The 15848-nt window shown below is 41.9% G+C and overlaps 1 protein-coding gene across 4 annotated transcripts in view; it reads right to left on the bottom strand.

Annotated features, from left to right (window-relative positions):
• LOC106604740 (phospholipid-transporting ATPase 11C) overlaps positions 1–6414 on the bottom strand; it is a 66660-nt gene extending 60246 nt beyond the window's left edge. For all 4 annotated transcript variants that reach the window (XM_014199710.3, XM_014199714.3, XM_014199715.3 and 1 more), the window contains exon 1: positions 5876–6414. In XM_014199710.3, coding sequence (XP_014055185.1) covers positions 5876–5902 — 27 coding nt within the window. In that variant the 5' untranslated portion in view covers positions 5903–6414. The remainder of the gene's footprint in view (positions 1–5875) is intronic.
• Positions 6415–15848: the final 9434 nt, after the last annotated feature.

Here is a 15848-nt window from a genome sequence, read left to right as displayed (position 1 = left end):
CCCAAGAACAGTCAGTATGTCCACCTACAGCAGGATGGGCAGCCAAGCCTGCTGAAAAAACCTGATACTGCAGCAGCCCAGCCAGTTAGATGGACCTCACACCACAACAGAGAGAGAGATGCGCAGCAGGGGGAACAAAACTGACAAAATGCCCAGGCCCTCACACTTCAGGAACCACTGTTGGTTGAAACAACCACTCAGTGAGCCCCACCATCTCCACTACTAGATCGCAGAGGTCTGCGTCACCTGACATTTTCTAAGGAAGCATGATGAACACAAGCTTAAGTCCATTTTCTATTTTGAACTATTTGGGGGGGGAAATTGTCATACTGCATCTAGGGTAGAAAGTATTAAAGTTTTCACATCTGGAAGGAATGAAGGACAGAAAAAAAATACATTTAAAAAAAAGTCCAGAATGAAAGCATAGAATTCTCCAGAATAACAAGCACTTCATTTCATAATTGCTAGAAATATGTGTTTTACAAATAGAAAATGAAAATCAGCCGAGGGCATGAAGGATAATGCCTTTTGAAAGCACCATTGTGACAAAAGCCTGCACATTATCCTGAACGCACTTCTGCTGTGCTGTCCTTTGAAGTCCTTGTACAAATAAACAGCAAAACAGATGTCCTTATGTAAGCTACAGTTGAAGTCGGAAGTTTACATACACTTAGGTTGGGGTCATTAAAACTCGTTTTTCAACCACTCCACAAATTTCTTGTTAAACTATAGCTTTGGCAAGTCGGTTAGGACATCTACTTTCTGCATTACAAGTAATTTTTCAAACAATTGTTTAGACAGATTATTTCACTGTATCACAATTCCAGTGGGTCAGAAGTTTACATATACTAAGTTGATTGTGCCTTTAAACCGCTTGGAAAATTCCAGAAAATGATGCCATGGCTTTAGAAGCTTCTGATAGGCTAATTTACATCATTTGAGTCAATTGGAGGTGTACCTGTGGATGTATTTCAAGACCTACCTTCACACTCAGTGCCTCTTTTGCTTGACATCATGGGAAAATCAAAAGAAATCAGCCAAGACCTCAGAAAAAAATATTGTAGACCTCCACAAGTCTGGTTCATCCTTGGGAGCAATTTCCAAACGCCTGAAGGTACCACGTTCATCTGTATAAACAATAGAACGCAAATATAAACACCATGGGACCACGCAGCCTTCACACCGCTCAGGAAGGAGACACGTTCTGTCTCCTAGAGATGAACGTACTTGGGTGCAAAAAGTGCAAATCAATCCCAGAACAGCAGCAAAGGACCTTGTGAAGATGCTGGAGGAAACAGGTACAAAACTATCTATATCCACAGTAAAATGAGTCCTATATTGACATAACCTGAAAGGCCGCTCAGCAAGGAAGAAGCCACTGCTCCACAACCGCCATAAAAAATCCAGACTACGGTTTGCAACTGCACATGGGGACAAAGATAGTTCTTTTTGGTGAAATGTCCTCTAGTCTGATGAAACAAAAATAGAACTGTTTGGCCATAATTACCCTCGTTATGTTTGGAGGAAAAACAGGGAGGCTTGAAAATTAGTGGTCAGAACTGAAAAAGCGTGTGCGAGCAAGGAGGCCTACAAACCTGACTCAGTTACACCAGCTCTGTCAGGAGGAATGGGCCAAAATTCAACCAACTTATTATGGGAAGCTTGTGGAAGGCTACCCAAAACGTTCACCCCAAGTTTAACAATTTAAAGGCAATGCTACCAAATACTAATTGAGTACATGTAAACTCCTGACCCACTACTAGGATTAAGTGTCAGGAATTGTGAAACTGAGTTTAAATTATTTGGCTAAGGTGTATGTAAACTTCCGACTTCAACTGTATGTACTTGAATTGAGAGACCTGACTGCGTAGACAGCATCATTGTCCGCTCCAGTTACCCTGGTGGTGGTTAGTAGCACTGACTACTGAGGATTGCTAGCTAAAGTACTTGGGAACAGAGACTGGGTGATGGAATACCTTGACGACAGTGGCGATTTTAGTATGTAAATCTTGGTGGGGTAAACAAAAAATATGTTTTAGATGCATGCCAGCAAAGCCACGACACAACACATGAATTCCACTATAAAAAAGGTGACCACAATTTGTTATGGCCTACATAAAGCTGTTCCAACAGCAGTTTATTTTTTTTGCCACCATAAAGTGAATTCTTACCACTGCTACACCAGGCTATCAGCGGAGCCTTGTCTGTCAGCGAAACAGTTCATTCAGCCTTATTTACTGCCTTTTTTTTTTTTTTTACAAACATAGTTGATATGGCTGACTTGCTTAAACAAATGTAGTTTCTACTGACAATTGATCTACAAACTATGGCATAAGGGGACGACGAACGGATAAGAGGCAATGCGTAATTTCTATTAAGACAATGCGCGAGCTAGGATGGACGTAGTCAATATAACTATTTGTTCAGCATTTTTTAAATGTACAGCGACAGAATTCAGAACATGGGCCGTTCTTACAGTATTCTCCCTGTACACCAAGTCAGAACCGTAGGATAAATAAAGGAGGCATATAAGCAGACAATGAAAGCTCTTATAATTAGACGTTGACCGATTATGATTTTAACGCCGTTAACAATACCTATTATTGGAGGACCAAAAAAACCAGATAGCGATTAAAATCTGCAATTTATATAAAATAAAAATGTTGTAATATTGACAATTACAACAATACTGAGTGAAAAATGAACACTTATTTTAACTTAGATTTAATTTATGTATTATATTAGTTAGTCTCAAATAAATAATGAAACATGTTCATTTTGGTTTAAATAATGGAAAACAGTGTTGGAAAAGGAAATGTGCCATGTAAAAACATTTAAGTTCCTTGCTCAGAACATATGAAAAATAGTGGTTCCTTTTAACATGAGTCTTCAATATTCCCAGTTACGAAGTTTTAGGGTATAGTTATAAGAATTATAGGACTATTTCTCTCTATACCATTTGTATTTCATATACCTTTGACTATTGGATGTTCTTAAAGGCACTTTAGTATTGCCAGCCTAATCTCGGGAGTTGATAGGCTTGAAGTTACAATGCTTGAAGCACAGCGCTGTTTATAAGAGCTGCTGTTTGAATGAATGCTTACGAGCCTGCTGCTGCCTTCCACCACTCAGTCAGACTTCTCTATCTAATCATATACTTAATTATAATAAAACACACAGAAATACGAGCCTATGGTCATTTATGTGGTCAAATCCGGAAACTATCATTTTGAAAAAAAAAACGTTTATTCTTTCAGTGAAATACAGAACCGTTCCGTATTTTATCGAACGGGTGGCAACCCTAAGTGTAAATATTGCTGTTACATTGCACAACCTTCAATGTTATGTCATCATTATGTAAAACTCTGGCAAATTAATTACGATCTTTGTTAGGAAGAAATGGTCTTCACACAATTCGCAACGAGCCGGGCGGCCCAAACTGCTACATATACCCTGACTCTGCTTGCACTGAACGCAAGAGAAGTGACAATTTCCCTAGTTAATATTGCCTGCTAACATGAATTTCTTTTTTAACTACATATGCAGGTTTAAAAAATATACTTGTGTATTGATTTTAAGAAAAGGTATTGATGTTTATGGTTAGGTACATTGCAACCATTGTGCTTTTTTCACAAATGCGCTTTTGTTAAATCATCACCTGTTTGGCGAAGTTGAAGTAGGCTGTGATTCGATGATAAATTTACAGGCACCGCATTGATTATATGCAACGACGAACAAGCTAGTTAACCTAGTAATATCATTGACCATGTGTAGTTAACTAGTGATTATGTGAAGATATCTTATTAAAAAAAAAAAACTAAGTTTAATGCTATCTAGCAACTTACCTTGGCTCTTTGCAGCCACAAGGTCCTTTTGATGCTGCACTCGTGTAACAGGTGGTCAGCCTGCCATGCAGTCTCCTCGTGGATTGCAACGTAATCGGCATCCAAAAACGCTGATTAATCGGTCGATCACTACTTACAATATTAGATTACTACATTTCTCTAAAACAGGCTTTAGGCTACATGCGCACCACCAAGTCAGAACAGTAGGCTAAGTTATGAGGGAAAGGGACCAAATTATTAAGGTGAGGCACATGGACTACTAACAGCTTACTACACAACCTACACTTAGTATTACTCTCTTAGCTAAAGAAAACGTATCTCCCTGGCATATTACATAATTTATGCAGCAGACATTTGGGGATTTACCTTGTGCTGTGCTCACTTGAACAGGAAGGTGGCCTTCTTGTGGGCACATTTTGTCAAACTTTGTCAAAGTCTGGCATTCTCTGGATTTATGGTGCTTTCAAGTCAACTGGGAACTCGGGAAAAAAACAAGGTCGAATCACAACGTCAGTGATCTTCAGGTCGGAGCTCTAGAAAGAGGCCCAAGTTCCGTCTTGGAATTCCAAGTTGGATGACCATTCAAAATGTATTTTTCCAGTCCTCCCTCCCCCTGAGCGAACGGGAGTGAGGAGTGAATTAGGAGGCAGAAAACCAGAGCTTGATATAACAGAACAATGCGCATCAATGACAGCGTGGCTGGCAGCTCCACACAAAACGTTATTTACAGCTCACACAAAAATGAAATTACAGGAGCACACAGCTCAGGAGGCAGAAAAAAAATAAGCTGACCTGGCAACACTTAAAAAGGCTGGGAAGAGGGTCAGGCTGCATAATTATAATATTGCTTTTCTTCCTTCACCGCCAGTATCTATACTGCTCACATTGAATCTGGGGGATAAAACCTAATAGTGACAACAGGTTATTGGAGGGTAGGACTATAAAAAGGCAGTAAAAATGTGTTCATTGACTGAAGCTTGTGACTGTGCCTGTGGATAAGGACTTGATCCATGCTTCATCTTTGATGAGGACCATCAACCACCGATAATTTAAGGACTATAAAACCCGTAATGTGCAGAATGAAACATATGGTTGAAATTCACTGACAACTGAAATTCAACCAAGACAGAAGAGCAGCTTTTAGTTAAACAGAAACCAATGATGGATTGGCTACTTTAAATACAGGACCAAAATAAACAGAGTAACAGTAATTGAATTACTGTAAATTAACATTTAATATCACATTCAAGTGGAAAGGCAATGACAACCTGTTCTCCAAGATCAATTGTTTTTAACTGACCATCTGAGAAGACTAATTTACCAGAAAGTTGATAGCTTGTGCCCAGAGTGAACTACTGTTCACTCTGGGTGAGAAAGGTCCATGCAAAGAGGGAAACTTTGCAGATCCAGCTTCAATACAAGGCATTGAAAACTTCAGCTTTCAATTTCCACTAAAGGCAAAAATTGTTCAAATCAGGCAATGTTTTACTTCAATTGACAACAGTGACTCATAACTACAAATCCTGTAGGCTACAAAGAATGCTTGTGTTGTTCAGCTAAAAAAGGTTAAATTTTGTTACAATGATATGTAAAACATGATGATAGTGTCAATGCCATGATAGTAAGTGTAGCCAATAAGCTACTGTACCTTTAACAGTCTAGTTACACAAATGATAGTTAGCACGTTGGTAATACTGCCAGCAAGCATGGTTTCATTGGTAGCAAGTGGCATCTCTCATAGCCAATGTGCTTTCAGCTATCTTGATAATTGCTTGACAGATGAACAAAATGAGACTGTCTATATACTCAACTAGCGATAATCCGCTAACGTTGGAAGGGGTATAATCATTAGTCCAAAACGTTTTGCAACGGAAACCGTTTACTCCAAACGAAAAACGTTTCTACTGGACAAATTCAGGTAGGACCCTCCCCGTTTCGTTCCTAGTGAATATACCCCTGGCTATAGCTATCAAATGCTGCTTAAACTTGAGTGCCGGGTGGCAGGCTAGCCATGTGTATTGCATACATACCAAACGGTTCAGTCTTCTCCGTAGCATATTTGAGTTTTTTCTTCTTTGGTAGCTGGGGACACCAACGAACTATTTTTATTTAAACCAGTTTACTATACTCTGTTTGAGCTTTTCTGATAAATAAGTAACGTTGCCTTTATATTTGTTAACTAGCTCTCTATTTTCTACTCTAGTAGTGCTTATAGCTATATGGAATGCCGCAGCGATGCTACATTGTTTCCATTTTGTTTGAATTCGATCTCTTCTAACCATTCGCATTATCCCTTTTAAATATTTTCCGCGTTGCGTTTTACTGTTCTAGTCGTGCTTCCCCATCCAAAAAACTGAAACTGTCCGCGACATCCTGTAGTTCTATGCCCTGTTGCTGTGTCTTTCCGAATTAATCATCACATACGATTCCACTCGCGGCACCAGTCACAAAAAAAAATGTGACCGACATACAAAAAGTAACTTCAATTTCGATTCATACGCAGGTCTTTCTCGCCTACTACTGCCCCCTTATCTTCCGTCAGTCAAACCCCTGTCAAATATATATTTTCTACTCCAACCCCCCCGCCCCCGCCCCGCCCCCACTAGCGTCATCAGCGTCTCGTACATTGACGGTATAATATGAACGACTCGTCAGCAGCACTAAAAATGAACTTCCGGGTCATGGAATTTCGGAAATGTTTTAAATAAGAGTTCTCTACGTAATAGAAGAAAAGTGTCAACAACCTGTATTCATTCATGATAATATGGTAAAAAAACAATTATCTAAACATGAACAATGATTCATATTTGGGTATTAAAACATGTTCCAAGTTCAAATAAATGACCTCAATGCAAATCACTGTATATTAAATATCTATTGGCTTATGGAGCAAAAACTATTCTAGGTGCCGAGGTAAAAGTATTGTAGGGAATAGTCAGTAGGGTCTGTAGAATGTATATATGGTGTCATTTCATGTGGCTCTGAATAATATAGACTGTTGCTGGACTTTTACTCCACCCATTCCATCGGCCACAATGTAAATCATTGTGTATGGGAATTCATATTGGTTTATAGAGCAAAACATATTCTAGGTGCCTCAGGAAAATTGTTGTAGAGAATACTCACTAGGGTCTGTAGAAAGTATGTATGGTGTCAATTCATGGGTCTCTGAGTAATACGGGGTGTTGCTGGACTTTTACTCCACCTATTACACTGGTCACAATTCAAATCATAGTATAGAGAAAAATAAATGTTTCTTTTTTCTTTTTCATTGTATACTTCTTATAAGTAGGCTTTAATTATGTTCGTGACATTCATTAACTTAAGCTCCAATCATTTCTCAATGTGCTCCATTTTATAATATTCTTTATATTTCTTTATAATATTTCTTTATAATATTCTTAGATTTACATAATTTAAACATTATGCACTTGCAAAGATGCAAAAAATATTGATTTCATATCAGTGTTTTACCACAGACCTTTATTTTGAAAGCAAAATCCGAAAACCGGATGTCTTAATGTGGATATGATCCAGCTGGTGTTACTGCCGTGAAACTAATCTTAATCCCCTCAACGCTCCCACGTTTATAAACTCCGCCCGTTGAAGATGCAGTGATTATTGCCGGGTTCCAAACAACTGGGAACTCGGTACCCAGACATTTCCGACATCCGAGCGTTCAAAATAACTGGGAACTCTGAAAAAAACAAGCTCCGACTGTGGAAAAAACTATTTGAATAGTCATCCAACTAGGAATTCTAACTCTGGAACTCGAGCCTCTTTCTAGAGCTCCAACTTTCCGACCTGAAGATCGCTGATGTCATGATTTTACTTGGTATTTTTTCCGAGATCCCAGTTGTCATGAACATGGCATAGGAGGTGTTGCGCTGGGATTTGTTGTCATTATAGGCCTGTTGGGGAACGACATTAGCTACTTCTTTTTTTTTTACAGTCTGGTCTATCCTATACCAGTGTCAACAATAAAGATGGGTCACTTTTTATATATAAAAAATTACATTATTACATACAGTGCATTCGGAAAGTATTCAGACCCCTTCCCCTTTTCCACGTTTTGTTACATTACAGCTTTATTCTAAAATGGATATAATACAAACAATCCTCATCAATCTACACACAATACACCATAATGACAAAGTGAAAACAGGTTTTTAGAAACGTGAGCAAATATATTACAAATTAAAACAAATACCTTATTTACATAAGTATTCAGACCCTTTGCTATGAGACTCAAAATTGAGCTCAGGTGCATCCTGTTTCCATTGATCATCCTTGAGATGTTCATACAACTTGATTGGAGTCAACCTGTGGTAAATTCAGTTGATTGGACATGATTTGGAAAGGTACACACCTGTCTATATAGGGTCCTACCGTTGACAGTGCATGTCAGAGCAAAAACCAAGCCATGAGATTGAAGGAATTGTCCGTAGAGCTCAGAGACAGAATTAGGTCGAGGCACAGATTTTTTTATATATATATTTTTTATTTAACCTTTATTTAACCAGGTAGGCAAGTGGAGAACAAGTTCTCATTTACAACTGCGACCTGGCCAAGAAAGCAAGGCAGTTCGACACATATACCAACACAGAGTTACACATGGAGTAAAACAAACATACAGTCAATAATACAGTATAAAAATAAGTCTATATACAATGTGAGCAAATGAGGTGAGATAAGGGAGGTAAAGGCAATAAATAGGCCATGGTGGCGAAGTAAATACAATATAGCAATTAAAACACTGGAATGTTACATTTGACAGTAGATGAGTGTGCAAAGTAGAGATACTGGGGTGCAAAGGTTATAAATAAATAAATAAATACAGTAGGAGAAGAGGTAGTTGTTTAGGCTATTTATAGATGGGCTATGTACAGGTGCAGTGATCTGTGAGCTGCTCTGACAGCTGGTGCTTAAAGCTAGTGAGGGAGATAAGTGTTTCCAGTTTCAGAGATTTTTGTAGTTCATTCCAGTCATTGGCAGCAGAGAACTGGAAGGAGAGGCGGCCAAAGGAGGAATTGGCTTTGGGGGTGACAAGTGAGATATACCTGCTGGAACGTGTGCTACGGGTGGGTGCAGCTATGGTGACCAGCGAGCAGAGATCAGGCGGGACTTTACCTAGCAGGGTCTTGTAGATGACCTGGGCCCAGTGGGTTTGGCGACAAGTATGAAGCGAGGGCCAGCCAACGAGAGCATACAGGTCGCAGTGGTGGGTAGTATATGGGGCTTTGGTGACAAAACGGATGGCACTGTGATAGACTGCATCTAATTTGTTGAGTAGGGTGTTGGAGGCTATTTTGTAAATGACATCGCCAAAGTCGAGGATCGGTAAGATGGTCAGTTTTACGAGGGTATGTTTGGCAGCATGAGTGAAGGATGCTTTGTTGCGAAATAGGAAGCCGATTCTAGATTTAACTTTGGATTGGAGATGTTTTATGTGAGTCTGGAAGGAGAGTTTACAGTCTAACCAGACACCTAGGTATTTGTAGTTGTCCACATATTCTAAGTCAGAACCGTCCAGAGTAGTGATGCTGGACGGGCGGGCAGGTGCAGGCAGCGATCGGTTGAAGAGCATGCATTTAGTTTTACTTGTATTTAAGAGCAGTTGTAGGCCACGCAAGGAGAGTTGTATGGCATTGAAGCTCGTCTGGAGGGTTGTTAACACAGTGTCCAAAGAAGGGCTAGAAGTATACAGAATGGTGTCGTCTGCGTAGAGGTGGATCAGAGACTCACCAGCTGCAAGAGCGACATTATTGATATATACAGAGAAGAGAGTCGGCCCAAGAATTGAACCCTGTGGCACACGCATAGAGACTGCCAGAGGCCCGGACAACAGGCCTGGGGAAGGGTAACAAAACAATTCTGCAGCACTGAAGGTCCCCAAGAACACAGTGGCCTCCATCATTCTGAAATGGAAAAAGTTTGGAAACACCAAGACTCTTCCTAGAGATGGCTGCCTGGCCAAACTGAGCAATCGGGGAAGGGCCTTTGTCAGGGAGGTGACCAAGAACACGATGGTTACTCTGACAGAGCTCCAGAGTTCCTCTGTGGAGATGGGAGAACCTTCCAGAAGGAAAACCATCTCTGCAGCACTCCACCAAGTAGGCCTTTATGGTAGTGGCCAGACGGAAGCCAGTCCTCAGGAAAAAGGCATATGACAGCCGTTTGCCAAAAGTCACCTAAAGGACTCTCAGACCATGGGAAACAAGATTCTCTGGTCTGATGAAACCAAGACTGAACTCTTTGGCCTGAATGCCAAACGTCACGTCTGGAGGAAACCTGGCATGGTGGTGGGAGCATCTTGCTGTGGGGATGTTTTTCAACGGCAGGGACTGGGAGACTAGTCAGGTTTGAGGGAAAGATGGACAGAGCAAAGTACAGACAGATTCTTGATGAAAACCTGCTCCAGAGTGCTCAGGACCTCCGACTGGGGCAGCGGTCAAGTCTCTGAATATCCTGAAGTGGCCCAGCCAGAGCCCGGACTTGAATCCGATCTAACGTCTCTGGAGAGACCTGAAAATAGCTGTGCAGCAATGCTCCCCATTAAACCTGAAGGAACTTGAGAGGATCTGCAGAGAAGAATGGGAGAAACTCCCCAAATACAGGTGTGCCAAGCTTGTAGTGTCATACCCAAGAAGACTCAATGTTGTAATCGCTGCCAAGGATTCCTTAACAAAGTATTGAGTAAAGGGTCTGAATACTTATGTAAATGTGATATTTCAGTATTTATTTTTTCTACGGAAACTGCTAATTGTGGAAAAACCCAGCAGTGTTGCAGTTCTTGACACTCTCAAACTGGTACGCATGGCATCTACCATACCCCATTCAAAGGCACTTAAATCGTTTACATACAGTACTGTACACAATCCATGTCTCAAGGCTGGAAAAGTATTCTTTAACCTGTCTCATCCCCTTCATCTACACTGATTGAAGTGGATTTAACAGGTGACATCCATAAGGGATCATAGCTTTCACCTGTATTCACCAGTCTATGTCATGGAAAGAGCAAGTTTTCATAATGTTTTGTACATTCAGTGTATATTTCATATTCAATCAAAGTGATCATGATGAAAATAATAACTGAAAGAGGCTTGGAGATTGTATTCAATTCTAGATCCTATTACCTTCCACTTCCTAATGAAATGTTCAGGACACACCCCCGCAGCCCTCATTGTACTAATCCAAGATGGCGTAGCAGTCAGATGTCTTTGTCCTTCGTCTTGTCGTGTCCCATGTATATATATTTTTCTTCGCATATCTTTTTTATATTTTTCTAAACCTCAACTTCAAAATCCTCTCCTGCAACCCGCCTCACCCAATGTGGTGTAGATCTGTTTGTCTAAAGTATTTTTATTTACCTCTGAACCTGAATCCCCCAACAGAAGCTAGCCAGCTCACTAGCTACTAGCTAGTAGTCAGCTAACCACTGCTAGCGGTCATCAGCTAACCTTTATCTCGGAAAGCTCTTGCCAGTTTGTACAACGCGATTCAAACCAGAGCATAACGGACCTATTTTCTCTCCATATCCCCGGATTCCTACCGCAAGCTCTGAACCTTTTCACCTGGATCATCGCAGCTAGCTAGCTGCAATCCGAGTGACTACTCTTGGCTAACGTCTGTCCCGAAGAAAGCACCAATTAGCCTGGAGCTAACCCATGCTAGGCCCATTCTCCCGGCTAGCTGAAGCGGCCCATCAGCCACTCCTGGGCTACAATACCCGGACCCCTTCTACTGTTGGTACCGGGCACAGAACCCCGCCGATCCTTTATGACTGGACTACCGACGTAATCTGCTCAAGGGGGTACTCAACTGGCTCCTACGTCGCGACTTCCCCTGAATGCCCATCTGCTAGCCTGCTAGCTGTCTAGAGCATATCGGACTGTTAGCTAATAGGCCCATCAGCCAATTTCTCAGACCACTATACCTATTTTGCCAATTGGCCTGGGCCCCTTTTACTCAACAAAGCCCTGCTTATCCATCACGACTGGACTACCAACGTAATCTGCACAAGGGTTTTTTTCCAACAGGCCCCTCCGTTGCGACGTCCCCTGAATGCCCATCTGCTGGCCTGCTAGCCGCGGCCCGCTAGCTGTCTAGAACAATTGGACTGTTAGCTGAATAGACCCATTGGCCAATTTCTTGGGCCACTATACCTATTTTGCCAATTGGACTTGGACCCCTCTGCTACTCGGAACCCTACTAATCCATCATGACTGGTCTATCGACGTCACTGCACACGAGGCTAAAACAGACTTTCCTCCGTCGTGACGTCCCTCTAAGGTCCTTCTGCTTGCTTGCTAGCCCAGGCCTGCTAGCTGTCTGAATCGCCGTGTCTCCAGCCAGCCCAACCACTCACTGGACCCCTATGATCACTCAGCTACGCATTCCTCTCCAATATCAATATGCCTTGTCCATTACTGTCCGGGTTAGTGATTATTGTCTTATTTCACTGTAGAGCCTCTAGTCCTGCTCAATATGCCTTAACCAACCATTTAGTTCCACCTCCCACATATGCGGTGACATCACCTGGTTTAAACATCTCTAGAGACAATATCTCTCTCATCATTACTCAATGCCTAGGTTTACCTCCAATGTACTCACATCCTACCATACCTTTGTCTGTACATTATTCCTTGAATCTATTCCATCGCGCCCAGAAACCTGCTCCTTTTACTCTCTGTTCCGAACGTACTAGACGACCAGTTCTGATAGCCTTTAGCCGTACCCTTAGCCTACTCCTCCTCTGTTTCTCTGATGATGTAGAGATTAATCCAGGCCCTGCAGTGCCTAGCTCCACTCCTACTCCCCAGGTGCTCTCATTTGTTGACTTCTGTAACCGTAAAAGCCTTGGTTTCATGCATGTTGACATTAGAAGCCTCCTCCCTAAGTTTGTTTTATTCACTGCTTTAGCACACTCTGCCAACCCGGATGTCCTAACCGTGTCTGAATCCTGCCTTAGGAAGACCACCAAAAACCCTGAAATGTCCATCCCTAACTATAACATCTTCCGACAAGATAGAACTGCCAAAGGGGGCGGTGTTGCAATCTACTGCAGAGATAGCCTGCAGAGTTCTGTCTTACTATCCAGGTCTGTACCCAAACAATGTGAGCTTCTACTTTTAAAAATCCACCTTTCCAGAAACAAGTCTCTCACCGTTGCCGCTTGCTGTGCCCTGGACACCATATGTGAATTGATTGCACCCCATGTATCTTCAGAGCTTGTGCTGTTAGGTGACTTAAACTGGGACATGCTTAACACCCCGGCCATCCTATAATCTAAGTTTGATGCCCTCAATCTCACACAAATTATCAATGAACCCACCAGGGTCAACCCCAAATCCGTAAACACGGGCACCCTCATAGATATCATCCTAACCAACTTGCCCTCCAAATACACCTCTGCTGTTTTCAACCAAGATCTCAGCGATCACTGCCTCATTGCCTGCATCCGTAATTGGTCTGCGATCAAACGACCACCCCTCATCACTGTCAAATGCTCCCTAAAACACTTCAGCAAGCAGGCCTTTCTAATCAACCTGGCCCGGGTATCCTGGAAGGATATTGACCTCATCCCGTCAGTAGAGGATGCCTGGTTATTCTTTAAAAGTGCCTTCCTCACCATCTTAAATAAGCATGCCCCATTCAAAAAATGTTGAACCAGGAACAGATATAACATCCTGTGGCATTCTGCATTAGCATCAAATAGCCCCCGTGATATGCAACTTTTCAGGGAAGTTAGGAACCAATATACACGACTCCGTCAATCACCACATTCTTATCGGCAAACTCAACAGCCTTGGTTTCTTAAATGATTGCCTCGCCTGGTACACCAACTACTTCTCCGATAGAGTTCAGTGTGTCAAATCGGAGGGCCCATTGTCCAGACCTCTGGCAGTCTCTATGGGGGTGCCACAGGGTTCAATTCTCGGGTCGACTCTATTCTCTGTATATATCAATGATGTCGCTCTTGCTGCGGGTGATTCTCTGATCCACCTCTACGGAGACGATACCATTCTGTATACTTCTGGCCCTTCTTTGGACACTGTGTTAACAAACCTCCAGACAAGCTTCAATGCCATACAACTCTCCTTCCGTGGCCTACAACTGCTCTTAAACGCAAGTAAAATGAAATGCATGCTCTTCAACCGATCGCTGCCCGCACCTGCCCGCCCGTCCAGCATCACTACTCTGGACGGTTCTGACTTAGAATATGTGGACAACTATAAATACCTAGGTGTCTGGTTAGACTGTAAACTCTCCTTCTAGACTCACATTAAGCATCTCCAATCCAAAATTAAATCTAGAATCAGCTTCCTATTTTGCAACAAAGCATCCTTCACTCATGCTGCCAAACATACCCTCGTAAAACTGAGCATCCTACCGATCCTCGACTTCGGCGATGTCATGTACAAAATAGCCTCTAACACTCTACTCAACAAATTGGATGCAGTCTATTGCAGTGCCATCCGTTTTGTCACCAAAGCCCCATATACTACCCACCACTGCGACCTGTACGCTCTCGTTGGCTGGCCCTCGCTTCATATTCGTCGCCAAACCCACTGGCTCCAGGTCATCTACAAGTCTTTGTTAGGTAAAGCCCCGCCTTATCTCAGCTCACTGGTCACCATAGCAGCACCCACCCGTAGCACGCGCTCCAGCAGGTATATTTCACTGGTCACCCCCAAAGCCAATTCCTCCTTTGGCCGCCTTACGTTCCATTTTTTTGCTGCCAATGACTGGAACGAACTGCAAAAATCACTGAAGCTGGAGACTCATATCTCCCTCACTAGCTTTAAACACCAGCTGTCAGAGCAGCTCACAGATCACTGCACCTGTACATAGCCCATCTGTAAATAGTCCATATAACTACCTCATCCCCATACTGTATGTCTTTTTTTATTTATCTTGCTCCTTTGCACCCCAGTATCTCTACTTGCTATATTGTAATTACTTCACCACCATGGCCTATTTATTGCCTTACCTCCCTTATCCTACCTCATTTGCACACACTGTATATAGACTTTTTCTACTGTATTATTGACTGTATGTTTGTTTATTCCATGTGCAACTCTGTGTTGTTGTATGTGTCGAACTGCTTTGCTTTATCTTGGCCAGGTCGCAGTTGTAAATGAGAACTTGTTCTCAACTAGCCTACCTGGTTAAATAAAGATGAAATTAAAAAAATATAATACAAATTATGAGGGAAGTCCTCTCTGAGCTCCAGGCTAAACTAGCAATACCTCCGTTTTAAGTTTAAGAGTTTATACACGTTTAATAAAAAGCTTACTTTCTTAATTGTTTATTTGGATTTATTGTGATGTATATTTGTCTCCTACTGTACTTTCTTTTGTTAATGGTCGGTGTGTGGTCAGGCCTCTATTTCATTCCACTCCTTGTACTCTGTGTCATTTGGCAAATGACAAGATTGGCAAGGAGGGGAATGTTAGTTTAAACGACTGGTACCCAGACTAGTGATAGCTACTTAGAGAAAATCAACTTTTCTTGTCAGCTTTTGTTGTGAATTTTTCACCGCGGAGTGATTGCAGTCTGCACTCCACAGGGTATCACCAACACCGAATTCAGCAAGAGATGTCCCATCCCCATTCATTTTCAACGCGGGCAAGCAGAGAAATGTGCCGGGGATTGTGGGAAGGTGAGTGGCAGAACCCTGCTAGCGGAGCAGAAGAAAAAGTTGAGCTCTGCTCTTCTTCATGCAAATTTCAAGCGAAGCAAAGTATTGGAGCGAAGCGTTGTCAAAAGGAGCCTCTGGTTGAAACCCACTGTTAGAAGAGTTAGCTACCTATAGTCTGTTATTTGGCATATATTGTTGCTTGTTTGCTATTCTGTTGACAGATCGAGTAGATGGTGTGCTCACTAGCTTGTTAGCTAGTTTGCTTACAAAATAATTAGTGAGTGTGCACAAAACAGCCCAACATTTATTTTTTGGGGGGTGGATTATTTTATAATTTGAGGCTTTAAAACTGTATTTAC

The sequence above is a fragment of the Salmo salar genome, chromosome 05 (assembly GCF_965601325.2).
Source record: "Salmo salar chromosome 05, fSalSal1, whole genome shotgun sequence".
NCBI lineage: Eukaryota > Metazoa > Chordata > Actinopteri > Salmoniformes > Salmonidae > Salmo > Salmo salar.
The sequence above is the reverse complement of the archived record's forward strand: the minus strand, read 5'-3'. Positions and strand labels throughout refer to the sequence as shown.